Source organism: Macaca nemestrina, chromosome 1, assembly GCF_043159975.1.
Source record: "Macaca nemestrina isolate mMacNem1 chromosome 1, mMacNem.hap1, whole genome shotgun sequence".
NCBI lineage: Eukaryota > Metazoa > Chordata > Mammalia > Primates > Cercopithecidae > Macaca > Macaca nemestrina.
The window spans coordinates 60354775-60382691 of NC_092125.1; the positions used below are offsets into that span (position 1 = coordinate 60354775).

Sequence of the window (27917 nt, forward strand, 5' to 3'; positions counted from 1 at the left end):
GACTGCCAGTAACCACGCCAGTCTGGCTGGAGCAGAGGGTCCCCATGCAGAGCTCAGGAGAAGAAGCTGGAAAGGTGCATGTTGGGACTTGCAATGTCAGAACAGAGAGCTTGGCTTCTATCTGCCCGTGTGGGTGGGGGAAGCTTGAAGGTTTTCAGGCAAGGGTTAAAATGGAGTATTTTAGGAAGATTAATTTGAAGGCTGGATTGGAACTGAGGCAGACTGGAGACAGGAAGGTCAGTTCAGAGGTTCTTGGTATCAGTCAAAGTCCAGTTAGTTTAAGGAGGTGGTAGAAGGGATGGAAGGGACGGCATGACTGTGAGGGCTGTTTTGAAGGAAGAATTGACCTGATTGAGAGATTTTCAGAGGGTAGAAGACCAAGAAGAAGGCGGGTCATGGGTGACTCCAAGGTTTGGGTGGGAGCCAAGGAATTGGCCTGTAAGTCAGGCCTGTTATAGATCTAGGAGGTATTGAGGGGGAGGCCCACTGAGGACAAAGAGGGACAAGGGACTAAGGAAAGAAAACCTACTGGTGTGGGAGCAAAGCTGATAGAGAAAAACTGGTCCCTTTGCATGGGGAGAGGCTAGAAACATTACCCCTTCGTCCTTCACCTGCCTCCAACTCATGGGATGGAGGAGAGAGGCTTTTTAGCAGAGGGTGACTTGTGAGGTGGACAGGAAGCTGGGGAATGCTGTCCAGGGACTACAGGATGAGCTGTAGGAAGGCTCAGGAGGAAGAAAAGGAAGACTGGATATGATGGGAAGCAAGAAAGGTATTTGGTTAAAATCAAGGATTGCATAGGGGCCTGGCTGGAGGTGTGAGCAGGCAAGCAGGGTAGAAGAGAAGGGGCTTCTTTTCAACCCAACCCTGAACTTTCAGGTTGCTCTGCCACATGTGGAACCCCCCTCACCACTGCTCTGGCACCAACAGGACCCCTAGGTAGCACTTAGTTGGACAGCAGTGGTATCATGTGTGTGATCTTGTCTCTTTATCTGGGCTATAAGCCTCAACACTTCCCCCAGACTGGGCCATTTGGGGTGCCCAAGACACCAGGGTTGAATGAGTGGTTTAGGGGAGGAAGTTGGAGGGAGGAGCTGGATGTTTAGCTGAGATGGTTTGGACCTGAGATACTGGGGGAGGCAGAAGAGGGTGGAAAATGGAGATGGAAGTTCAACAGGAGGCAAGAAGAATGATAGAGTTTGATGACAATTGGTTTGTAGGTGTGAAAGAAATGGGAAAAATTAAGGGGAGATCACTCCCAGAAGGCGGTGTTTTCCCTTTTGGATGAGAAGCTCCCTGGGGACAGGAGTCTGTTTCCTGAAACGGAACCTCATGGAGCAGGTGGGTAAGGATAGGGAAGACAGACAGAAGCTTTAAATCCCCAGGCTCACAGGAGTCTGGTCCTTGCCCATCTATGCTGGATGAGGCCTGCCCATTGCCTTTATATTTAAACAACATCTTGGAGGCCAGCCTGATTTTCTTCCCCTTGTCAGTGATTTCCTTCTTCCGCCTGAAGATGTTTTTAAATTCTTGAATTTAATAGTTTAACTAGGATATGTTACAGTATAGAATAGTCAGTATTTAATTATCCTGTAACAATATATGCTTTTGAGCTGCAGATTCCATTCTTTCGTCATCTTAGAGATTTTTTGGTATTATGTCTTTGAATACATCTTCAGTCTCATTTTTGCATTCTTTGCTCCAGAAACATCAATGATGCTTGTGTTAAATCACCTTTATGTCTTCAGCATTTAGTTTTTGTTTTAACATTTTTGTCTCATTCAACCATAGTCATCATGATTATCTCAAGTTTTCTCTCTGACACCAATTCAATTTTTAGCAGTGTCTGCACTGTCCCTTGCTTTACATTTATTGACTAGTTTTTTTTTAGTGATGTAGTTTGGTCCTTAATTTATTTCCTTAATCTACTGTGTCATTTTTCCTTTCACTTAAGAACATTTGTCTTTGAAATAATGTTTTATTGGATTGTTTTGTAGCAGAAGGCTACTGTGATAAATTTCTTTGTGTTCCTGGTCCATTAGTTATCTTTTCTTCTAGGCTTGAAACTTTGCCTGCCTTTTGCATCCTCTTTCTTCTTGCTCACAGTTTCCCTGTTGTATGTTTTCATAATTTCCATGCAATGTTATTTTTTTCCGGCTTATGCTTGGATAGCTCTGTCCAGTTGTTCAAGCTGCATCACCTTCGGTCCCCCTTTGCCTGGAATGCCCTTCCCTCTGCTTGTTCAGTTCACCTGTCCTTCAAGGCCCTGCTCTGGATCACCACCTCTATAAAGCCTGCCTTCATTCCTCTGGCCTCACCAATCTGCCTGTTCTCTGAGTGTATCTGTAGCTCTCTCCAATTGTAACAGAAAGCTTTGCCTTTAATTATATGTTGTCTGCAGTGGTTTGCTGTTGGCTCCCATAAGTACGTCTGGCCACTGAGTCAGGCAGACTGGGTCCTGGGGAGCCCGGCCATAGAAGCCTCAGACTTGAGCCCCTCTGACATCAGAACTGTCTCCTAGAGCTTAGGGGAAACTTGCTTTAGCCTTGGCCTAAGGCTTTCCTCTCCCTTTTTCCTTTAATAGGAAATCAAAATGGGGTAGCCTATGGTCAATCTAGCCGTGGAGATTGTGGCTTCAGAAGTCAGTCTTGGCCAGTCAGTTTGTTCCTAGAAACAAAGGGATGGATCATTAGGGTCATTCTGTCCATGCTTCTGCCTCCACTTTCCCACTCATGCCACTGTGTGCTCTTCCATTCCCTGGCCCCAGTGCTGTCAGCACCCATTCTGATGCGTCTTTCCTTCCCGTGCAGGCATTTGCATAACAACCGCATCCAGCATCTGGGGACCCACAGCTTCGAGGGGCTGCACAATCTGGAGACACTGTGAGTTTTGAGGTCTTGGTCAAACTCTGTCCTGCCTGGTGATGAAAGCCTGGAGTCCTGGAGTGGAGGGAGCACACAGAGGGAAGAGCCAGCAGGCCTAGGTGCTGGGGTCTGGCCCCGGGCTTATTCACCCACATGCCCCTCCCTGGCACTTTCTCTGGAATATCACTGAGAATGAATTTCTTCCTCCTTCAGGTGGTCAGAATGTGCCCTCTGGGAGTTCAGAACGGCCCAAGGAGTAGGAACCTGGGATCTCCCTGTGGGCAGAGACCACCAAAATAATGAAAATTCTGGACAGAAATGGGAATTGTAAGAAGCTCGAGGAATTAGAATATGAAGCCTGGGGAATAGAAGGCACGGGGGTAGGGCTGGGGCTAACTTGATGGCAGTTTTGACATCTGTGTAAGGGTGGCTGCTGACGGAAGGGAGAGTAATACCACAGAGTAATGCTGGGATTGTTTGCCAATTGATCTAACTAGCTAAATGATTAACGGGGAGATGGCCCATTCAGCGCTCCAGCCTGACTATAAAAAGCACCCAAGCTGTTGACTCTCAAAAAGCCATATTATTCACACATCATCATCCTGGAATTCAGTTAAGGTCAGAATGCACCCAAAGCCTCCCATCATTTCCTCTGGAGTCCTGCCAGCCCCTGCACAGTGGGCTGAGTGGGCCCCACTTGAGCAAACAACTGGCTGGGCTCTCTAAGTGTGGCCGTCTCTGCCAGCTGGGGTCCCTCAGCTCCCATGAGGGAGCTGGCTACCACAGCCACCTGGTACAGGCCTGGGAGAGGGGCGATGGGGAAAGAAGGACCCCCAGGTCACCAAGTGCGAGCCACTAAGGTTGGGGTAGAGCTCATGGTGTCGGGGGGATGGCCACAGTTTCTCTTGCCCCCGACTTGCTCCGCCTCGCTCTCCATAACCAATCCCCCTTATTCTCCACCCCACTGACATACCCCAGGACGTCACTCCTGAGGTGAGGGGTTTTCAAGAATCCAAAGCAGCAGAGGAGAAAATGCTGAGAGTCAGGCTGTGACCTGGGAAGCAATATATTGGGGAAAACCATTTAGCAAAACCTATCCCAGGAGGCCTGGGCTGACGGCATTTGTGGTGGTGCAGGGAAAAGTAATAGGGATGCTGAGACGCAAGCTCCACTCTTTTTTCCTGTGGGCACAAGACCCAGGTGTGTGGCTGCTTTCTTGGGCTCAGCCTGAAGCAGGAGAAACGGCAGAGCCAGCCCAGCTTTGCCGGCATGCTCACCCTCCTGAAGACTGAGGACTGAGGTGTGGGGGACATGCCCCAGCCTGGAGGCAGGATGATCGGAACCTCTCCCTGCCACTGTGAGTGACTTGGGCTACATGTTCCTCCCTCTCTAGCTGTCATAGACAGCTGGGCAGTTAACTCTGGACAGTCTAGCCCACTCAATCAACATCTGAGAAAATTGATGTCCAGGGAGGTGTCATGGCCTGCCCAGAGTTACTCCCTCAGTTAGAGACAGAGCAGATCTAGGGTGTGTTAATGAGAAAACATACATGAAAGTCCCTAGGGTAGAGCCTGCTGTCCTATTTTGTCTGGGTCAAATGTGAGCTGTGTGAGCCTGCTATGTGCCAGCTGTTTGGGGGAATCCTGGATGTAAGAGATGGCCATTAGCCTCCTAAAGCCTGTGCCCCCACACCACCCTCCCTCAGGAGATATAAGAGCTTTTAGGGCAGTGTTTGGAGTTGCCATGGATGAGAAGGGCAGGAGGGAGTCCAATGCCATGGGCCCTGGAGTGTGGGCGCTGTTAGCTCTGCTGGGAAATCAGTTGGGGAGGGGATACATATACTGGCTGTGTGTTGGCACCTCTAAAAAGCCAACTAGCAGCTGTTTCTTCACTTTTGGGGCACACTGCCTAATTCTTTCTCAATTAGCCACTGGATTGCTGCGCAGGGCATTTGGCTCAGCTGCTGCTGGCTGAATTACAGAGCAATCCTGCCGCTAAGCGCCCACTGTACCTTTCATCTACGGGAGCACTTGATTCCATCACACAAAGCCCAGGGCCTGCACCCACTTTACCAATGGGAAAGCTAAGGCTAGGAACCTGGTGGCAAAGCCCTTGGCATCAGACAGCCTGGGGTACAATGCCAGTTCTACCAGCTGTGTGACCTTGGTCAAATCATTTGCCTCTGTGGGTCTCCGTTTTCTAATCTGAAACATAATGCCAGTAATATACTAATCTTACAGGGTTGGCCTGTGGATTAAGTGAGATGATGTGTGTAAAATTCTTACAGACCCTGACAAGCTGTATAGGAACCTGCCCTACACTCCTTTCTCCTTTCCCATCCCCTCCTCTGAGGGCCTCCATCTCAACAATACCCCTTTCTTCCTGCCCTTGAGGGGGTGAGTTCTTCTTCCAACTTTTGATCTCCAATTAAAAAGGGGAAAAGTGTGTTCTTTATCCTCTGTTCCCCAGAGCTTTTGCTGGGGAGCCTGCAGGGGCAGCCAGATGTGGCAGGGGGAGGAGTAGATGGGAGAATAAAAGGAGAAAGAAATGATAGTCAAACCTTTTAATTGTTGCATAATTGGCACGCTTTGCAGCCTCAGTTATTACTCTGGAGCTTTTCATGTAAGCTTCTCACTGGAAGGGTATTTCTCCCTCAGGCCCCGTAAATCTCTGCCACTTAGACTTCTCTCATCTCCGGCAGCAGAGGGAAGATCAAACCCCTGTGGCCCAAGCTGCGGTTTGGCTGGAGCTGTGGTTTGGCTCCTCTGCAGACTCCTCTAAGTGGAGAAAGCAGCCCCCAGCCATACCACCTGGGGAGGAGGGGCCAGGAGCGGGCATGCACACGCGTGGCCACACAGGCATCTGGAACTGCACAGCCAATCATGTGCACATGCAACACACGTGCCACAGGTTGCAAGCCCTACATGATCCTCACTCCACATAGGCAGCCCCACCCCACAACCCAGGACAGCACAGAAATGCCCATCACAAATGCACCTGCAGCAACACGGCCTCTGTTATGGCCTCAGCTCTGGAGACCAAGCTGTTTGGCTTCCAACCCTGGCTTTGCCTCTGCAAGCTGGGTCAGTCAGAGGAAGTAACTCCACCTCCGTGAGCCTCACTTCCTTCATCTACACATGGGCTGCCTCAGAGATGGGGGAAAGTGGGAGAGACATACACCATGCTCTCTTTTACTCAAAAAGGGCCAGCAAATTCAAGTGATTTGGGCAGGGTTCAGGGGATGGGCACTGTTAAGACCTGTCTCTTGCTTAGCAGAACAAATCAGGCCGACTTCACCCGCCCCACCCCCTTCCTGCAGAAACCTTGCTGTCCTCTGCAGAAGTCTGACCTCGTAGGAAGGAAGCTCCTAGGACATTTCTCCTGATGTAGTCATCATCATTCCAGACTTTGCCAAGAAACCTCAGCCAGAAGCAGACAGGTCATGCTCCATCCTGCATCCACAACTCCTTTCTACTTCCACAATGAGGATGACGCCAACTTGCTGGGAAATTGAGAATCACAGGTGGTCTAGCCCCCAGACTGTGAAGTAGTATTTCCACTTACCAGATCAAACCAAATGTAGGTATTTGGGGGTGAGTTGCCCATGTCTCTATAGTTTGTAAGTGATAGTAAACCACTAGAAACCATACCTCTTGCTTTGTAACACGTTGCTTCATTTAGCACGAGGTTCCGTCAAGGTCAGCTCAATCGTAGGACTTCCCAGGTATCTAGACTGAGAGATAAGAGAGCATGCTGAAGAACATTTTTAGGAAGGTTTACCCGGGAGGTCTCAGGACCTGAAACCCTAGGTCAGTGTTCGGAAATGTGTGCCTGGAGGCCATGAGGAGCTAGTCTAGCCTGACAGCTAATCTTTAAAAATCTTTGCAAGAAAAGAAAAGGTCTAGCAAACCCAATTGCATCCTAAAGGGCCCACCCTCATGCTCTAGATCTGGGAACTTGATGGCTGAATCTCAGCTAGAACCCAGGAGGGGACAGGGTCCAGGATGGACCTGGGGACAACAGTGTCTCACCTCTCTTGGGCCTGGATGATGCTCCCTGGGCCTTGTTATAACCTCATTGAACAAATCAGGCCCAACTGGAGCCCTGTGCTGGCTGGACACTTCCCTTTGGAAGAGAGCCTGGGGCCATAGTGAGAACAGAAATCTGGCCCCAGCTGTCTCTCTAAATCAGGACCGGCATTCAACAGGGGCCTGGGATGGGAAGAGAGCAAAGAAGAAATGTATTGAATTCTGCCTTATAATACAAAATTGTACCTTCCACATCAAATCTCCTCTGGTGACGGATGCTCTGGTGATCTGTTTCCACAGAACATTTTTACTTCAACAGTGACTGTAGCTAGAAAATTTCCTCTCTCTGTGTGTCTTTGAAACTGCTAATGCCAACAGGAACTGGCTCTGACTTGGTTCTGAGAGTATCTGGCCTACGCCTCACTCCTGTCCCTGATGTCAGCCTTTGGCCAGGGACGGGAAACCAGGTGGACTTCCACCGAGGTCCTCCCAGGGCTCGGGGATCTTCCCGGGGTAGTATGAGGATTCATCTTGACTCAGCAGACCTAGATTCAAATCCTGGCTCTGCCACCAGCATGTAATAGGTGTAAGTCACCTGACTTCTCAAGAGCCTCGGTTTCCACAAATAGAAAATGGGGATAATAGTTTTCAGTTGAGAAGATTGTTGGCAAGGATCACATTAAATGAGATGACTTCACATGGTGCCTGGAACATTATAGGTGCTTGATTTATGTTGGCTTCCTTTCCTGTCTTCCCATTTAATGTTGGACAGAATGTGTCCTAAGGTGGCTGGGAGGATGTTACCCAGAAGTGTCATTTCACAGTGGTCCATGCTGTGTCTCATCTCCTCTGTAGGATGGATGGGAATTTCCAGGCAGTCAAGGCATAGCTACTGTGTTAATTTCCTGTGGCTGCCATAACAAATTACCACAAATTTTGTGGCTTAAAAAAAATAGCAACGGCCGGGCGTGGTGGCTCATGCCTGTAATCCCAGCACTTTGGGAGGCCAAGGCGGGCGGATCACGAGGTCAGGAGATCGAGACCATCCTGGCTAACACGGTGAAACCCCGTCTCTACTAAAAATACAAAAAAGCCGGGCATGGTGGTGGGCGCCTGTAGTCTCAGCTACTTGGGAAGCTGAGGCAGGAGAATGGTGTGAACCCAGAAGGCAGAGCTTGCAGTGAGCCGAGATTGCGCCACTGCACTCCAGCCTGGGTGACACAGTGAGACTTTGTCTCAAAAAAAAAAAAAAAAAAAAAAAAAAAAGCAACTTATTCTCCCACAGTTCTAGAGGTCAGAAGTCCAAAATCAAGGTGTTATCAGGGATGGTGCCTTCTGGAGGGTTTGAGGCAAAATCCATGCCATGCTTCTCACCTCACTTCTGGTGTCTGGTGGCAATCCTTGACTTATAGACCCATCACTCCAATATCTTACTCTATCTTCAGGTTGCCTTTTTTGTTTTCTTCTGTGTCTCTCCTCTGCGTGTCTCATCTTCTTGTAAGAACATTTGCCATTGGATTTGGGGCCCACCATGTTAACCAAGGATGATCTCATCTTGAGATCTTTAATTCCTACTGCAGAGGCCCTTTTTCCAAATAAGCTCACATTCACAGGTACCAGGCTTAGCTTACATTCACAGGTGCCAGGTTTGAATATATCTTCTGGGGGCTACATATATTTCTACCCACTATACAGCTATCCTGGTGGGCTCTATGACAGAGCCCTCTGGGGACAGGCTAATGGGTTGGGGCAGAGGTCCAGATGAATCTTGCAAATTTGCCTTCATATCTCAAGGTAAGTGCTGATAGTCCCACTAGTCACTGGGAGAATAATAATTACCTGCAGTTAAGAGAATTAGAAATATTTTTTTCTGAAAGGCTGTCTTGTCTCATAACTTATTTATCCCCCCAATCACTTGTTGAGAAAGACAAGGCAGGAACTGTGTATCCTCATGTTACAGATGGGAAACTGAGACAGAGGGTGGATGACTTGCCCAAGGACACCCAGCTAATTAAGAGCCAGGATTAGAACTTGGATTTCTCTGCCTTTGGCCCAGTGTCAGCCCATCAGACCACACTGCCTCTTGAGGCTAAGAATCAAGGAACTCTCTTTCCTTGCCAGTTCTTAATCATCTTACATTTGTGGGTTTATTAGCTGCAAATTTGTAGGGTTTTGTGGCTTATAGAGGAATTTATTGTTCCATATAAATTTTTTCTGGCTTCCCCTACAGAACCACTAATAACTTTTAACAGGCAGAAAATTGAGCTGCCCAATGAGTGTGTGTTGCGTTCTGTGACCGTGACGAGTTATTAATAGTTCTTCCCAGCACAACGTTCCCTTTCCCATTGCCCTGGTGTGGGGGGTAGCCAAGGTCACTGCTCCTGTCATTGCTGCCTCTCCCTCCCCTGCTGGCAATGGGGACAAAACTTCCGCCGTGAACTCTACCCCCTCCACCGACTGCTCCCACAGGCACCCCAGCCAGCTGGTCTGGAATGGAGAGGAAGGGAGGTTAAGGGGGGTGGGGAGGATTGGCCCACAGGTTCCTTAGTAGATGTCACGGAGAGGAAACGAAGTTCAGGTCTGGCCCTCCCATATCTGTAGGAAGGAGGAGCTGGTAAGAATTAAAGACTACCACTCTCTTTACTTCTGTTTCTTTAGATTTACTCATTCCATACCTATTTATTAAGTTTTTAGTATGTGCCAGGCCACCATTATAGGCACTGGGAAAATATTTATGAACAACAAAGTATAGCCCCTGCTGTCACAGAGACGAAAGGGTTCTAGATTAGAAGTCCTGAGTTCTTTTCAACTTATCATGAATGCACTGTTTCCAGCATTTCTGACCTCATCACCCTAACCCCTTAACCTTGGCATGTCCCAAGGCTCAAGTTCTCCCAAGACTCAAGTTCTGTTTACGCTCTCTCCCTCTGTGTTCTCATCTGGTCTTGTATGTTTGCTGATGGCTCCAGCCCAGACCTATCTCCTGAACTCCAGACTTAAATATTCAAAGGCCCTCTTAATGTGCTCACTGGATGTCTAACAAATATCCAGACTTCCAGACTGAACCCCGGAGTCTTTCTCTGAACCCATCCCACCAGAAGTCTTCCTAGCTCAGTGATGGCAGCTTTACTCCTGCAGTTACTCAGGCCCAAACCTTGGAGTCCTCCAAAACAGCTCTCTTTCTCTCACATCCCACATCCAAGCTGTCAGCAAACTCCATTAGCCCCATCTTCCAACTATATTAAGAATCTGACCACTTCTCACCCCTTCCACTGCTACCACGATGCTCCAAGCCGCCATCCTTCTCTCACCTGGGTTATTGCAGTGGCCTTCTATCTGGTCACTCTGCTTTCATTCTTGTCATCCTACAATCTATTTTCAACACAACAACCAGAGTGACTCTTTTAGTATGCAAATCAGGTCATGTTACTTTTCTGTTCCAAACCCTCCAGTGATTCCTCATCATACTCCAGAAAAAAAACCCAACATTCTGTACTGGTCTACAAGGCCTCAGATGCTGTGGCCCCTTGCTGCCTTTCTGGTGTTACCCCTTCCTCAATCTACTCCAGGCACGATGGCCTCCTTGAATACACTACGTTTGCTCCTGCATCAAGCCTGTTCCTTTTGTCTGGAATGTTCTTTCCACCATTATCCACATGGTTTACTTCCTTACCTCCTCTAAGACTTTGCTCAAATGTCACCTTTTAAGTATCCTCCCTGGTCACCACTTTGCAACCTCCATTCCCAGCACTCCTCGTTTTCCATAGCGTGCACCACAATCTGATATCCCAATAATTTGTTTACTCACTTAATTGCCTGCCTCCTATCTCTCCATGAGTTTTATTCACTTTTATATTTGCAGCTCTTGACCCAGTGCCAGGCACAGGGAAGGTACTCAATAAATGTTTGGTGAACAACTGTTTCAACAAATAGATGTATGGCTCCTGGCAAATCTTTATCCTCTCTGGGCTTCAGTTTTCCCATCTGTACTGGGAGGCATTGGACTATCTAACATCTAAGGTTCTTCCCAGCCCCAGTCACATCTATACTCTGAGATATGCAGTCTCTAGCCCAGACCTCTCCTCTGAACCCTAGATGTAAGTATCCTCTAGTCAGTCCTCTCACAGTCCAGGAGCTGGCACAGGTATACCATGCTGTCTTGGAGAAATGGCCTGGATATGGACTGAACCCACAAGGATGGTCCCTCGGCCCTCCCTTTGGTCTAGGTCACCTTCCCACAAGCCAGTTGGTCAGAATTGCAAGACCCTAGCTTTTGACCAGAAGGTCCAAGTCTCTGGGAAAGATTATCAGGCCACATTCTGCTGTGGTCAGGAACACCTCAGAGCCTTCAGGTCTCCTGTATTAACAGGCCCCAAACATCCAGGTGAGAGAGATGTTGCCCACAGAGGTCTGATTGCATCCAGAGAACTGGATCCTGTTCTGGGTGCCATATCTTAAGCGTGGCAAAGGCTCTCCTGGGAAGGGTGGTGAGAATATGAAGTGTCACAAAATGTGATTCAAAGAACTGAAGAGAAGCCTTGGATAGAGTACAACGATCATCTTTGGAAGGCAGATTACATTTTATGCTCTTCCAGCTGACAGCATGAGGGCCAAGCAGGGAAGTGAAGATGGGCACTCCAGCTGATGGTAAGGAAGGATTACTTAATCTGCAGAGTGGCCCAGCAGTGACAGCACCAGAGACACCCAGCATGTCAGTGAGTGCCCTGCCCTTTAGATAGTTCTAGTACAAACTGGATCCTCATTGGGCCAGAATCTCAGAGATGATTCTTCCTTTGGGGGCAGGTTGGACTATTATATTTTACCTCCCTTCTAATTCTAGGTTTCTGTGGTTCCAAGTGCTTCATTAGGGCAGGGCAACAAGTAATCTCAATCTCAGAGATCAGTCATTTTCTTTAAAATCAGCGCTGCTATTGCTTCAGGTAGATTCTGAGTTTTCTCTCTGGCGAGAAAGAGAATGTAGGTGGAAGGAGGGAGGTTGTATCTGTGTCTCTCAATGGAAACTAATGACAAGTTTACTCACTGCTGCATTTATTAATGGGTGGCCTTTTATGTAGATTGTTTAGAAGTAAAACAATACTATTAGTCATAAAATTTTGGTTGGTTCTTGGCTCACCCAGTTATCTGCCCCAAGCACGTGGAGTCATATTTAGGACAGAGGCTCTGTCTGCAGTATGAGAAAAGCAATTAAGACATGTATTCACTGTGCTAGCTTGCCTTTGTTCCAGGCCTTTGGGAGATAAAAGGCAATTCAGAGTTTACAATCTATCTAAAATTTCTGTGTTTTGCATTTCACAATGGGGAGCTAGGCTCACCCATATTCCCCCATGTGCCCTTATCTATGATTCAGTAATAAACACAAATGTTAGCCTTGAGAATAAAAATGTGAGTGGAAACCCAATTAGTGATATTCATCTTTCTTAATTGCTATGAAAAGGAGATGGGCCAACTTGCGTGCTGACTTTCGTAGCATCTAAAGAATGAAAGTGTCTGTTCTAGTAGCTTATGTCTAGTAAAAGGAAGAGATCAAAGGAATTGGCATTATTTGAACATCTACTCTGTGCTAGTCTCTGGACCAGGTGAACAGAGCAGTCTTATGCAATGGTTATGTCCCATTTACAGGTGAAGAAATGAGCTAAGAAAATTAAGAGATTTGTTCAAGATGATCCTGTTGGTGCACAGAAGACAAGAGCTCTCTCTAACACAGATAACATACAAAAAGACATTTAACTTCCAAATCATAGTTATTTGGCTTTGACATGCTTATAAGCACCAAAAGAAATGCCTGCAGAAGCCCAATCCTCCACGTCCATTTATCCTCTCTTCCTAAAACTTTTTTCTTAGCCCTGCTATTTAGAGCCTAGTCAGGATCCAACTCTGTGTGGAATATAGGAAAGTGTTTTAAACCAGGAGCCAAGAGGCCTGCGTTTGAATCCTGGCTCTGGAACTTGCAGCAATTTACCTCCTCTCTCCAAGCTAATTTCCTCATCAATAAAAAAAGGGGGAGGGGGGCCGGGTGTGGTGGCTCCCGCCTGTAATCCCAGCACTTTGGGAGACTGAGGTGGGCAGATCACCTGAGGTCAGAAGTTTGAGACCAGCCTGACCAACATGGAGAAACCCCATCTCTACTAAAAACACAAAATTAGCTGGGCATGGTGGTGCATGCCTGTAATCCCAGCGACTTGGGAGGCTGATGTAGGAGAATCATTTGAACCCAGGAGGAGGAGGTTGTAGTGAGCTGAGATTGCACCATTGCATTCCAGCCTGGGCAACAAGAGCAAAACTCTGTCTCAAAAAAAGAAAAAGAAAAAAAGAAAAAGAAAACGAAGGAACTGGATAGGATGACTGTAAAATCCTGCCAGCTCTGTCGTTTGAATCTACATCTGAATCTACAGTGAGGCTCTCCAGAGATCTCTGAAGTTGGCCATTTCTACATAACCTGATGGAAAAGAGAAAATTGGGCATTTGGGTCCTTGATCAGCTTGGGGCTGGGGTTGCCTTCTCAGCTACTTTTACTGATTGCATGAATTTGCCATCTGTTTTGATTAGATTTGGCTAGAAACAGCCCAGCAGATGAAGAGGTGTCTTAGCTATGGACAGCTGCAGCTTCCAGACTGAGCTCTGGCTGCAGTTGGAAGAGGTTTCTCTTTAACTTCAGTCCTTCCCCATCTGCTTCTAGCTCCCGGGAGCAGGAGACAGAACAGCGAACTCTTCCTGGGCTGCTGGCTGGTTGTGGGCTGTTAAAGATAATAGTCTATTAAGCCATGGATGAGTTTTCCAGCTGAAGCTTAGGCCATCATAAGCCATCCTGCAATGGAAGATACACACTGAGCCTGGTGCCAGGGGAGGCCTTCCCTGCAGTCACCGAGAGTCTGTGTGTTAGAGTCTAATCCCAAAGGCCAAGACACTGCCATGAAGCAGCCAGCTACCAAGGCCAAAGGAGCCCTCATCTTGAGACCCTGCACAGTGGACTCAAATGGTCATCATACAACAGTGAACATTCACATGTGTGGCCTTGTGCCTGGGCTGTGGGAGATCCAAAAGTGAACCCATATGCTTCCCAACCTCAACAAACTTCCTGTATCATTGGGGAGACAATATGCATGTAGAAAACCCAACTGTAGACTCAAACTGCCTGGGCTTCAATCCCCGCCCTTCTAGCTGTGGAACGGTGGTCAAGTGATTATCTCCCTCTGTGCCTCAGTTTCTCATCTCCAAAATGGAGGTCATTATGGTACCTACCTCAAAGGGTTGGCATGGCAATTAAATGAATTAGTGTATGCAAATCACCTAGAACCATAACTAATGCATAGTAATTACTATTATTACCTCCACTACCTTTACCATTGTAATGCTATGCATGGAGAGGAAGAAATCCCAGAAAAGTTCCGAGAGAGTGAGTGACTCCTTCTGACTATAGGGATTGGGTTGGATTGAGGGAGAAAGGTATATTTGAGCCGGACTTCAAAGGATGACTAGGATTTCAACAGCTGTGGATGTGGTGCAAGGGTATTTCAGACTGAGGGCATGAGGGGCGCAAGTAGCTACACAAGGGTGTGAAAATGGCACAACCCATGGAGAACTGAAATGGCAGATGAAGCTGAGGGATTAGTTAAGGGCATCGGAGCCCATTAAGGGATTTGGATTTTGTCTGTAAGCCCTTGTTCTGGAAGCCTTTCCAGATTTTTCAACAGGAGAATGACAGACTCAGTTTTGCATTTTAAAAAGGTCTTTCTGGCAGATGTGTAGTTGCTAAGAGTGTGGGCTTCAGACTCACACTGCCGGGGTTCAAATCCTGGCTGTGACACCGAATTAGTTCAGGTAGGCTAAATGGCTGTGACATATAGACTGAAACATGGATAATGGCACAAACACAATAGAAGTTTATTTCTGGATCATGTAACAGTCTAAGGAGAGTGTGTCTTCTTGGCAGGTGGCCCTCGTCCGTGTGATGACTCAGGGATCTGGCTTCTTGGGAGCTTGCCACCTCTAGGGCCTCACTGTTTTTGGCCTCTAGCTGGTGGAAGGGTAGAGAGACCAGTGAGGAGACAAGTTGTCAATTTTATAAATCCTGGACTAGATGCGGTATGCACCACTTCTGACACCCCCACTGTGAGAGAGGCTGAGAAGTCCACTCTCGCTCCATTCCTGGCATTCTTCCTATTACGATAAGCTAGCACTGCCCTATAGAACTTTCTGGGATGACGGAAATGTTCTGCATCTGTTCTTCTCATGTGATAGCTGCTAGCCACAAGTTGCTATTGAGCACTTGAAGTGTGGCTAGTGAAACTGAGAGCTAAATCTTACATTTTATTTATTTGTAGTTAATTTGAATAGCCACACATGCCTAGTGGCTATTGTATTGGTCAGTGCAACTATGGAGAAAAGAGAGAGTAGATTGTGACTTACAGGCAGTGGAGTCTGCCACAGACAGGTATCAGTTCTGTGACTGAGTGACTAATTTAATCTCTGTGTCTCGCTTTCCTCAACTGTCAAATGGGTATAATAGTAGTAACTGCCTCTTGAGGCTGTTGTGAGGATTAAGAGATTATTCGGACAAAACACTTAGGGGCTGGCACACATACAGTGCTCAAGCAAGGTTATCATATGGATGACTTGGAGGCAGGGATAGCAGATAAGAAGTGTACAACAGTCCAGAGGAGAGAGCCCTATAGAATTACCTCCAAGTATTGCCCTTTGCTCCAACCAAGCTATATTGCTTGCTCTTTTCTAAACACGACTCCACAGCACTCACTTCCTCTAAATTATGCTCTCTTGCCTTGATCCGTTCATCCCTTCGTATTGAAATCCTGCTGTTCTATCAAGACCTGGTTCAAATGTCACATTTCCATGAAGCCCTCATGGTCTTCCCAGCTCTGTGTGATCACTGCAGTCTGTGAAGGTCCTGATGCTTCGTGTGCTCTCCACAATCATGTCAAAGATGCTCTTTCATCATCTTGTGCATTTGTCTAGATAGGAGTGGGTTTTTTTTTTTTTTTTCAAACCCATCTCTCTACCTTCCACTTTACCCAGCAGAATTCTTTGTGTATTTCAAGGAGGCAAGAAATGTTCATTGCACTGAGTTGATTTCATCAGGAGCATAGAGAGTTGCAAAGACGTGTTCCCTGGACAATTAGAGGCACAGATTACATCTACATGGTACTATATGAAGCAGGACTTTGGCAGTTTCCCAGGTCATTAAATCTGTGTAGATGTCCAAATGGGAAACTTCCGGCCACCTCATTGGCATGGAGTTTGCAGAATTCTCTTTGACCTTTACACAGCTTTTATTCTTTCACATTTCTTGACAAAAAGAGACTTCTAGTTCACATGCCTTTTGCCATATGTCTTTTGCTACTGTCTGTTAGGCCACTCCTGCAAAATTCCTGACCAGAAACTGCCAAGGAGGGCTGGAACTACTCAATGATTGCCTGGACATGGGTCCAAAGAACTGTATAAAGACTTAATGATAGCAAAGTCACATGAAACCATCCCATGGTCTCTGTGGCCCCAGGCAAGCCACTCAGGACTATCTTGTGTCTTTTGCAACATCAGCCTCAAAATCTTAAGGATGTTCCCCCAAATACTCTAGATTCTCTTAAGAGTCTATTAGTGTTTTCATTAATCAGTTTATTTAGATGTCTTCACTGCTTCATCCATCAAGTATTTGTTGAACTCCTGCTATATGCCAGGATTATTCTGGTGTTTAGAGAGAATATGAAACAATGTTTCTATTTTCAAGAAGCTTTCAGTCTAATTGGGTGGGAAGAAAATAAACAAAAATATATGTCAGGTGACTAAGTTCTGTGAAGAGAAAGAACGGAAGCCGTCTCATTCTATATTGCTACATAACAAATCACCCCAAAATTTAGTGGCTTACAATATCACTTTATTATTTCTCATGAATTATGGCTTTGCTGGCTCATCAGGGTGGTTCTTCTGCTGGAGCCATCCCCTGGGCTCATTCATGAGGTTGCGGTCATCTGGACGCTCAACTAGGGCTAGGAGGTCTGGGGAGGCCACTCATATGTCTGGGGCTTTGGTATTGGCTGTCGGCTGGTCTTCTCTCTGCACATGGCCCTCATCATTCAAGAGTCTAGCCTGGAATTTCTTACATAGTGGTGGGAGCATTCTAAGAAAGCAAAGGCAGAGGCTGTGAAGCCTCATGTGACTAGGGACCGAGTCACACTGTATCACTTCCATCTCATTCTGTTGGACCTTGTCAGTCACAAGGCCATCCCAGCCCAAGGTAGATGTCACATCTTGAGAGGAGAAGCTGCAAAGGATTTGTGATCATTTTAAATCTACCCCACTGGATAAGGGAACAGCAAATGACAGGATATGCTATTTTAGATAGAGTAGTCAGAGAAGGGCTCTCTGATGAGGTATAATTTGGGCAGAGACCTGAATGAAGCGAGTGAGTAAACCATGGAAGTATTTGGGGGAGAGCATGCTAGGCCTTTGGAATAGCAAGCAAAGTCTCTGAAGCCAGACTGAAGCAATACTTTGCATTTGAGATAATAATGCAATATGAAGACTTTTCAGCTGGGTACGGTGGCTCATGCCTGTAATCCCAGCACTTTGTGTGGCCGAGGTGGACAGATCACCTGAGGTCAGGAGTTTGAGACCAGCCTGAGCAACATGGTGAAACCCCGTCTCTACTAAAAATACAAAAAATTAGCCAGGCGTGGTGGCACATGCCTATAATCCGAGCTACTCAGGAGGCTGAGGCAGGAGAATCACTTGAACCTGGGAGATTGAGGTTGCAGTGAGCTGAGATCACACCACTGCACTCACCCAGGTGACAGAGCAAGACTCCATCTCAAAAAGAAAAAATAAACGACTTTTCAATAAAGATACTTCCATGTCATTTGTGGGAAATCTAGTTCTCAGGCAACAGTGGAGAATTCCTGAGTGCACTGGGCCAAGATGGAGGGGGAACACCTGCTTTTGAAACCTGAGATACGAGAATAAATCATGTATACAATTTAAGACCAAAAAGAGAGGCCATCGCTTTCATCCCTGCTGCCATCCTTCAATTCTCCCAGTCTGGTTTTCTAGGCATTTTCTGTAGCACCTGGTAGAACTCCAGGAACTCCACAGTTTGAAAATTCCTCTCTGTTTCCAACTCCAATACCTCTGGTTTTAGTCAAAGTGCTTTGCACACATCCTGGCCTCCGCCTGACCACATCCTTCACACAGCCTGTGGGAGCCTCTCTGTGAGCGAATCAACAAGGTTTGACGCATGAGAGGCAAAGGCGTCTGACTCACTAGAGAATGGAGCAAAGAGAAGCAAGGCAGAAGGGATTTTCTACTGTAATTACCCAAGATCACCAGGGTAGTCTGAGGGTAATCGGGTAATTAGTGTGTGTGTGTGTGTGTGTGTGTGTGTGTGTGTGTGTGTGTGTGTAGTGAGGGACAATTATCTGGCTCACTGGCTGCCAGACGCTTGTCACTGCCCCTCTGGCCCTTGGGCTGGGTTCCTGGCTCTACTTGTGGACTATTAAGTGTAATGACCTGTCACGCAGAGGAGCCTGTCATTATCTCCGTGTTAACATGGTATTTATCCACAGAACCCTGCCAAGTCACCTTGGGCCTCCACGTGGTCCCCCTGCCCTGGCATTGGATGGACAACCATGAAAGTTGTCAGGGCAGGGGTGGCTTTAAAAGGCTGAGGAGGTGGGCTGGGTCATCCTGGGAGGCTAGGAAGGAACGCCGTAACTGAGTCTTCCCCCAACCTATTGCCAAACCCCAGGACCCCAGAAACAGGATTCAAGAGGCATCAAGACACCCCCAAATCAGTCACATTTCCACATGGGGTTAAGTCATTGACTACTGAGTAAAATGAAAGCCAACTTTAAAATTTTGGAAGCTCTTTGATGGTAGAGAGGGGATCTCATTACGTAACAGGGAGTACAACTTTCTAGAAGTACCCTGTAGTTCTTACTCTCTACTTCCCAGTCACTCTTTACTATCTCCCTCAAAATGCTCACCTCTTTCCCTGGGGCTCCCCTGTCTTTGGGGCTCTTTTCTATTTGTCACAAGCAATTCCAAATCTTTTCTGATGAAAATAAAAGTTACCCTCAGCCTCTTCCATTTCTCTTCCTTCTCTTACCCTGTCATCTCCAAAAAAGGCACAGACACAGAAGCTTCCTTAAAAGAGTTGATGGAGTGAAGCTGTGGTCACTTGTGGGTCAATATTTTGCCGCTGGTGCCTAAGCAGTGCTGTTCTGAACAACCTTATACTTATCCTTATACATTTCTAGACTTGGAGTACCTGGGTATGAATCTTTTAATTTGAAAAGATGTCAAATAGTTTCTAAAGGGTTGTACACATTTAAATTCCCACTAATAATTTATCAGAATGCTTGTTTCCCCACATTCTTGCCAACTTGGGTTACTACCCCTTTTTAAAATTACCTTCATCGTTTTCTGATTACACATGCGATATATGCTCATTGCAAAACAAAACAAAAACTGGAAAGTACAGAAAAGTGTAAGAGAAAATAGCTATTGTGCCTTCACCTAAAGAGAAGAAACACCCCCATTTTTATAGAGGATGACAGCAAAGACCACAGATGGAGACCACAGTAGTCACCTGAGGAACCTTCTGGAATCCCTAGTGCTGGTTATAAGATGTTAATGATCACCCACATCACCCCTTCCTCCACTCCTCTGATGTCTCCAAAGGCTTGAGATGCTTTCTTCAGTTGGCAGGGTCTATTCTGAGGGAGATGGTTCCAGGTATCTGCACCCCTGAAGTATGTTTCCTGCCTCAAAACAGTTCTGCAGCCAGGAAGATTCCACGCCTGAGGATTTGTGGAACAGGAATGGAGCACAAACATTCCAAAAATGTGTTTCCAGACATTGGCCACTGGATCCAACAGATTGGAAAACTCATCTCCCTGGCCAAGCCCAGAGCCAAGTTTCCGTTTCTCAGGGACCGTGACATGCCCCATTAAGCCTTTGCTCTAATGACTGCTCTGCTTTCTGTTCCAGAGACCTGAATTATAACGAGCTACAGGAATTCCCCATGGCCATCCGGACCCTGGGCAGACTGCAGGAACTGTAAGCACCTCTGTTGGTTTCTGTGGGTGTCCTTCTGTCCCAAGGGCAGGGGCTGAAGCCAGCCTGAGCTGCCTCATGCTCTCACCTCCTCACCTCCCATGGTCCTTGTAAAAGATGTAGCTGCCCCTGTCCCCCAGCTCCTCAAGCCCCCGTGCAGCTCTAAGTAGTCCCAGGCCTCATTAGCTTGGCTTTGGGCACTTCCTGGGGGTATGTCACCAGCAGAAATGGCCCTGGGCCCTTCCAGCCTGGGAAAACCCATGGCACAAGCCACCTTCTATTAGCCTGGGCCTGGCACTGCCCTTGCCTTGGTTGGGATGTGTCCAGAGAAGAATGGGGAAAGGAACTGAGAGCTGGTTTACAGGATCACTCCTCAGCACCTTGTCCCCAGGGGGACTGAGAAGTTGTCTCTGGTTCCCCAAAGCCACCATTTATTATTTTATTTCAGCATTCACTGAGCACCCAATGTGCCCAGCACTGTGTTTAGTGATAAACACAAATGAAGGGTCAGATTGACATGGCCCTCCCCAAACATCCTTGAGCCTCAATGAAGACACAAAGTAACATAGGTAAAACAGGGAGTGGGACAAAGTGGTATAATTCCAACCATAAATTGCAGAGTATTAGCTAAAACAATGGCGGGAGTTCAGAGTAACATGGAAAGATCATTGTGGACTAATCCTGAGATGAGCCTTAAAGGATGACCGGGATTGAGGTAGCAGTGATGGGGGAGGGGAGAGGCATTTCAGAGGAGGAAATTGTAGGTAAAGACCCAGGTAGGAAGTTGAGCTGGCAGAAGGATGAGCACAGGTGGGAAGCAGCTTTACTGGAGAGAAGCTCTCAGGAAACAATAACAGCTCTATTGTACAGCGAGAGTGGGACCAGATTAAGGGTCCTGGAGGCTCATAAACAGAGCCCCAAACTTTCAGGCAGCTTAGTATCTTTTTTTTTTTTTTTTTTTTTGAGACACACTCTCGCTCTGTCGCCATGCTGGAGTGCAGTGGCACGATCTTTGCTCACTGCAACCTCCGCCTCACAGGTTCAAGCGATTCTCCTGCCTCAGCCTCCCGAGTTGCTGGGACTACAGGCACGCGCCACCACACCCAGGTAATTTTTGTATTCTTAGTAGAGACGGGGTTTCACCATGTTGGCCAGGATGGTCTCTATCTCTTGATTTCGTGATCCGCCTGCCTCGGCCTCCCAAAGTGCTGGGATTACAGGCGTGAGCCACTGTTCCTGGCCAGCTTAGTATCTTTATAGCTCAAACCACCACTACCACCTGAGACCTATAGTACTAGCCCCATGCCACCTCCCTTGCCTCAACCAGAAGTTTGAAGGTGTGAATGCCAGATGTAGGCAGCACATAGGGAACAATTGGACCACCTAGAGGAAATAGTCTGGCTGGGTGTGGTGGCTTATGCCCGTAATCCCGGCACTTTGGGAGGCCGAGGTGGGCAGATCACTTGAGGTCAGAAGTTTGAGACCAACCTGGACAACATAGTGAAACCCTGTCTCTACTAAAAATACAAAAATCAGCTCGGCGTGGTGGTGCACACCTGTAGTCCTAGTTACTTGGGAAGCTGAGGCATGAGAATTACTTGAACCCAGGAGGCAGAGATTGCAATGAGCAGAGATTGTACCACTGTACTCCAGCCTGGGCAACAAAGTGAGACTCTGTCTCAAAAAAAAAAGTCTGAGTGAGAAACTGTTGGAAGTTCTCCATTGCCAGAGTCACCAAGATCTAACTTTTTTCCTTTGAGCTGGGGCATGAGGGGAGCATGAGATTTGATCGATCAAGAGGGCATGGAGGGAATAGGATGTGCAAAAGCATTGAGCTGGGAAATAATAAAGCATTAGGGAAGAGAGAGGAGACCTAAGTTAGCAGGGGCAAAAATATATGGGAGGGGATGTACCTGTCTATCTCCATCTCTCTCTCTCATCTGTTGAGAGAAAGCTGCTTGAAGACAGGGCCCCTGTCTTAGAAACTTCTAAATCCCTCAGAGCTTGGCCCACCATTAGACACAAAGATGTTTAAGAAAAACATAATGAGCAGATGAGAGGAGTAAATTAATGAACAAACAGGCCTGGGTTGGTGGCACTAACTGGAGGTGTCTGAGGGTGAAGCTGTGAGTGAGACAGCATGAAGGTGGAAGTCATGATGGGACGGCAGGAGGAAGACAGAGATGAGCAAAGGCCAGGGGGACAGAGAAGCCAGAAACTTCCAATGAAAAAGATGGGAAGGAAAGGGGCCTGCTTCACACGGGTTATGTGCTTTTCAGTCCAACATGTTATTTATTTTGAAATGTTCTTCCCAACTAACCAAACACATAATTCTGGCTTCTAGACTTCCAGACCCTCAGCTGGGTTCCTCAGTCCTCATTTTCCTGTAGTGCCATCCACAGTCATTCAGCAGCCCATTCCGCACCTTATCCCCCTGACCGCGTGCTGTTGACACTTCTATGTTTCTTTATTTCAGGACCTTGAGGCCAAGCCAGCCTCCATTTGAGGAACATCCCTCACTTGGGATCCCCTGGAAGCTGTGTCTTTTCTGTATCTTCCTTTTTCTCTCATATACCCTTGGCTTCCTCTGTGGGGACCCGCCAGAGCTCCCACCACAAGTGACTAAGGAGAGGATTCCCTTCCTGGGGCCTGAACTCAGCCTCTTGCTCTTGAGTTGCTCCCACAGGCTTCCTGAGGCCTGCAGCAAGGTCTCAATCCCTCACTCTTTTCACACTTGTTAGGGAAAGAAGTGTGTGTAATTGAACAGGAAGAAAAATCAGCTGGGTACAGTGGCTCATGCCTGTAATCCCAACACTTTGGGAGGCCGAGACAGGAGGATCACTTTAGCCTAGGAGTTCTAGACTAGCCTGGGCAACAAAGTGAGATCTCGTCTCTACAAAAAAATCAAAAAAATTAACCAGGTGCAGTGGCACATGCCTGTAGTCCCAGCTATGTAGGAGGCTGAGGCAGGAGAATCGCTTGAGCCCAGGAAGTCAAGGCTGCACTGCAGTGAGCCGAGATCGCATCATTGCACTCCAGCCTGGGCAACAGAGACCCTGTGTCAAAAAAAAAAAAAAAAGAAAAGAAAAGAAAAGAAAAATCACAGGCAGTATTTGAATCTGAACCTGGAATCTCCAGGCCAACGCCTCTTTTATCTTATGGACTATCTAGCTTGCTGTAAAAATTCCATGCCTCTCCCTCTCTATACTTTTCTCCAAATCCTCACTGGTTCCCGGGTGTTGTCTTCCAGGGGGTTCCATAACAACAACATCAAGGCCATCCCAGAAAAGGCCTTCATGGGGAACCCTCTGCTACAGACGATGTGAGTACTACTTTCTCTGGTCTCTTAATGCTGAACAATGTTTTGGGGAGGAGGACAGAGGATGGGAAGGCAGGAAGGACTTCCCTAGGAAGCACCAGGGAGGCAGAAGCATGGGAGGGGTTGCCTTTCCCTGCATGTTCTTTCCTGGGTCTACATTGATAGGAGAAGAAAGCAGAGATTGGCCTTAGCCCCAGCAGAAAGGCCTAAAAAACCCAATTAGGTGTTTGACCTTCTTCTTCCAGACACTTTTATGATAACCCAATCCAGTTTGTGGGAAGATCGGCATTCCAGTACCTGCCTAAACTCCACACACTGTAAGTTGGCTCCTGAAGGCTGCTGCAGCCTGAACCTCCCCCTTTCCTCACTTCTTCTTGCTCTCTCCTGCCTTCCACCTGCGGATCTCTCCCTTGCAAGGCACAAGCCCACTGCAAAGCACGGTCTTTAAGGCTGCAGGCCTCTGCTTTGCTCAGACCCGTTCCCACCTCTTTCTAAATTTAATAGCCTCCCTCCACTTCCCTGACCTGTGGCTTCTTCCCAGGTCTCAAAGGGGCAAAGAAGGTCCATTTCTATAGTCAAGGAGTTTCATCTGGCCTTTTGGACTTTATCCTGTTCATGGTAGCTTTTCCAGAAATAATTGGGAAAGAGTTTTGAATATGGTGTGTTCTCAAGGCTGGTTCTCCTGTGGCCTTGGAACCCAGATCCCTGGGTCCTTTGCTATGCCATTGTTATCACCCTTGGCCTGAAGGTGCTCTCTATTTCTCCTCTCTCATTCTCTAATTTCCAGCCCAGGTCACACATCTTCAAAAAGCTTCCACAGGGCCAGACACAGTGGCTCATGTCTGTAATCCCAGCACTTTGGGAGGCGGGTGGATTGCTTGAGGTCAGGAGTTTGAGACCAGCCTGGCCAATATGGTGAAACCCTATCTCTACTAAAAATACAAAAAAGTAGCCGGGTGTGGTGGTGGGCACCTGTAATCCCAGCTACTCAGGAGACTGAGGCAGGGGACTCTCTTGAATCCGGGAGGCAGAGGTTGCAGTGAGCCGAGATCGCACCATTGCACTCCAGCCTGGGCAACAAGAATGAAACTCTGTCTCAAAATAGAAATACAAAAATTAGCCAGATGTGGTGGTGCATGGCTGTAGTCCCAGCTAAGCTACTTGGGAGACTGAGGCAGGAGAATCGCTTGAACCTGGGAGGCTGAAGTTGCAGTGAACCAAGACTCAGTCTCAGGAAAAAAAAGAACAACAGCAAAAAAAAACTTCCATGGATTGCTGTCAGCCTACTGTGGCGTCACAGTAACATAACCGACATCTCCAAAGCATATACTTAACTTTCATGTTCGTTAGGGCATTTCATCTTCATCCTAACCCTGCGAGGTAGGTGTTATTGGTCCATTTTACAGGTGGAACATGAGGTACTCAGGCCCTGCTTGGGCATGAACCCAGAACCCTTTAATTTCAGATTCTGGGCTCATTTCTGGACCCCATGCTGCCTCCTCGGGACTTTTCACAACACTCAATTTTCTGCGCTGCTGTTGCATGCAGGCCCCATGTGGGTCCATGTCCTCAGTAAGATAGGAGATGGTGGGGAGGAGGAAAACCACCAGTCTAAAGCAGTTTAAGAGAACCGATAGTTCTAATAAAGTTCCAGCAGATGACAATTTAGGGGAGACCCTATCTCAGGTTCTAATAAGCAAAACCCAGCAGCCAAGGGTTTCTCCAGAAGCACCCAAGCTGTTGTCTATTAACCAAAGGCCATTCCCATGTTGCTTGGCTGTGGGGTTTTTGCAAGATGAAGCGCGAATGCTAAGGTTGCCCAGCTCTGTCTGGGTGAGGGTGTGCTAAGCAAACTCAAGCAAACGGCTGGTTGGACCCTGCTAAGCATGGCTCAGCCTCCACGAGGGCCTGCGTAGCTGACTTGAGGAATACTGCAGGGAAGCATGACATTGCTACCAAAGAAGGAGTCCCGGAGGGGAGACAAAATGGAGAATTGAGAGTCTTGATGTTGAGATGCTCTGACTCCACCCCTCAGAGCTCATTGTCTCTGTTTCCAGATCTCTGAATGGTGCCACAGACATCCAGGAGTTTCCAGATCTCAAAGGCACCACCAGCCTGGAGATTCTGTGAGTGGCTTCTCTCTCTCCACTTTATCTATTGCCCCAGCTTCATTCCCAAGGGCTCTTCCACTCCCTGCCCCTAGAAGGCTGTCTAGGTTCCTTGCTTCCCTTTTATCCAGCCTGTCTCTACTGTTGGCTCCATCCCCTTCCTCCTGATGTAGCACTGCCCACAGGCAAGGTCAGGAGGTGGCAGATGGGATGGCAGCAAGGAGACTGGTCTTTCTCTCTTTATCATGCTTGGGGTTTTCAGGTATGAATTCAGAGCCCCTAACCCCAAGCCACAGATACATTGAGGGTTGAAGTGATGGAGAGGAGGGTTGTGAAAACCCATCTTCTTTGCCTTTCTGAAGCTTGATCCAACAAAGACGTTCTTGTATTTTCTATTCTTATATCCTGTGGCGTAGAGGGCAGGAGTGTCGAAGCACAGTAGGCCCTCGATACATTTAAATGAATGAAATGAAACTATCGAGCAAACACCCAGAGTAAGTGTCAGGAAGTCGACTGCCCGGCCCCACACTGCAAAGCTCATTCATGGCACCGCTGGGACTGGGGCTGTCCTCTGTGCTTCCACTGTCTCCCCGCTAGATTCACTGGCACGTGGAAAATTTTCCATGAGGAAGTAGTCAGTCCCCAAAGATGACCTTGGCCTTGAGTCCTTCCTGGGACACCCTACCCAAAGCCAGGCCTGCTCTCCAATCTGCCCCACAGTCGTCTCCAGCCCAGCACCTGGTTCTTCCCTTCTTTCCCATCTCTACTCCCTCCTCTGAGGCACAGGGACCAAACTCTGTGCCTGGTTCCCATGGTCCCACTATGGTGTTTTTTTTGTCTACACTTGCCCATGGACATCCCCCTGTCTCTAAGGTCCCTTCACCAGAGAAGATTTGTGTCCCTGTCCTACAGGCCCAGTGCTGCTTGAGACCATTATAAGACATGGAGGGGGGATGGGATGGAGATGGCTGGAGCAGGGCTGGACGTGCAAGCACAGTCTGCCAAGCAGAGCCCTGGGTTGTGGCCCTCTCGCTCCACTCCCCTCCCCCAGCTCCTCTAGGCCCAAGGGAGCTTGGTGCTCAGATGCCAGTGTCTGCTCATTTCTGTCCCCACAGCCCCTCCCCCTGCCCTGTCTCTCCCTCCATTTCTCTCTTTTGTTAGCTCCGTCATCCCACGACAGTATCAGGTCCAGAGCTGGAGCCGGGTGGCTGGGAATGGCAGGGCCCCGGGCCTGGTGCCAGCTCTGTCTCTGTTCTCCCTGCAGGACCCTGACCCGCGCAGGCATCCGGCTGCTCCCATCGGGGATGTGCCAACAGCTGCCCAGGCTCCGAGTCCTGTGAGTGCTCACAAGCATTCTACAGTCTTGGCATTGTGCCCCTGCCCCCATGTCCCACAGAAGGCCTCTCCTGCTTCTGTCCCACTTGGTCACTTCCCTTCCTGGAGAGTGGGGCAGCATAGGCTCCTGCTGAGAGCCTATCCCAGAAGGACTGGGTTTGAAGTGCAGCTCTGCCACTTACTAGCTGTATTGATTTGCACTCACTCTTTAATGTCTCTGAGCTTCAATATCCTCATCTATAAAATGTAAGTCAATTTGTAAGGGTTGAAAAAAACATGTAAAGCACCTAGTGCATAATACCAATAAATGACATAATTACTCTAATTTACACAAGAAAATTAATCCCCTCTTGGGATCTTGGGCCTGTGGAGGTACTTAAGTGGCCTCTGAAGTCAAGGGGAGTTTTCCTCTTTCCTTGGACTCCAACTTGAGTCTGAGGCTCCTCATCAGGGACCATAGCCCCACAGCTCAAGATGAGTGGACCAACATACAGTGTATGGAAACAGCCCTAGACTGGGGGTCCAGAGACACAGGCTCCAGATTCATCCTTGCCACTGAGTGGTGTATGTCCTTTAGCAGGTCCTGTCCCCTCTGTGGGCCTCAGGTTTCTCATCTGCTGAGTGAAAGGGTTGGGCCAGATGATCCCTAAGGGCCTCCAGCTCTGATCTTTCCTGCCAGCTCCATAAATGGTGACTGCAGGTGCTTGGGTTGGCATTGCTCAGTGAGGTCCGATGTGTTCTCTGCTGCCTGGTTCAGTGCCCTTCTTCCCGACTCTTTGCCTCTTTCCTCTTCACCACCCCCCTCTCACTTCCTGTTCGTCTTCCTCCAGGACCCTACCAGGTTTCCTCAGGCCATCACGGGATAAGGTAGCCCCATCTAGGCCCAGTGAGGAGTGGGACTTAGTAGGAGGAAATGCAGAGAAAACAAATTGAGGAGACTGGTGCCCTGGTGTGAGATGCCTCAACAGCCATGTCCCTGTGGGGTCCCCACAGCCTTTGGCTGCTTGACAGGAAAGCACAGCCCTGGCCAGAGCCCCCTGCCTCACCACAGCCCTCACATAGCCACGACTTCACCCCGGCCCTGGCCTTTCTCTTTTCCCCAGGGAACTGTCTCACAATCAAATTGAGGAGCTGCCCAGCCTGCACAGGTGTCAGAAATTGGAGGAAATGTGAGTCTGGG

The 27917-nt window shown here is 48.0% G+C and overlaps 1 protein-coding gene across 4 annotated transcripts in view; it reads left to right on the forward strand.

Moving 5' to 3' along the window:
- Positions 1-27917, forward strand: part of LOC105484738 (leucine rich repeat containing G protein-coupled receptor 6) — a 126150-nt gene that overhangs the window by 81433 nt on the left and 16800 nt on the right. For 2 of the 4 annotated variants that reach the window (XM_011746634.2, XM_011746637.3), the window contains 7 exons: positions 2811-2882; positions 19910-19978; positions 23226-23297; positions 23540-23611; positions 25352-25420; positions 26667-26738; positions 27841-27906. In XM_011746634.2, the coding sequence (XP_011744936.2) occupies positions 2811-2882; positions 19910-19978; positions 23226-23297; positions 23540-23611; positions 25352-25420; positions 26667-26738; positions 27841-27906 (492 nt within the window). The remainder of the gene's footprint in view (positions 1-2810; positions 2883-19909; positions 19979-23225; positions 23298-23539; positions 23612-25351; positions 25421-26666; positions 26739-27840; positions 27907-27917) is intronic. The other 2 variants (XM_011746635.2, XM_011746636.2) reach the window with 1 other exon arrangement.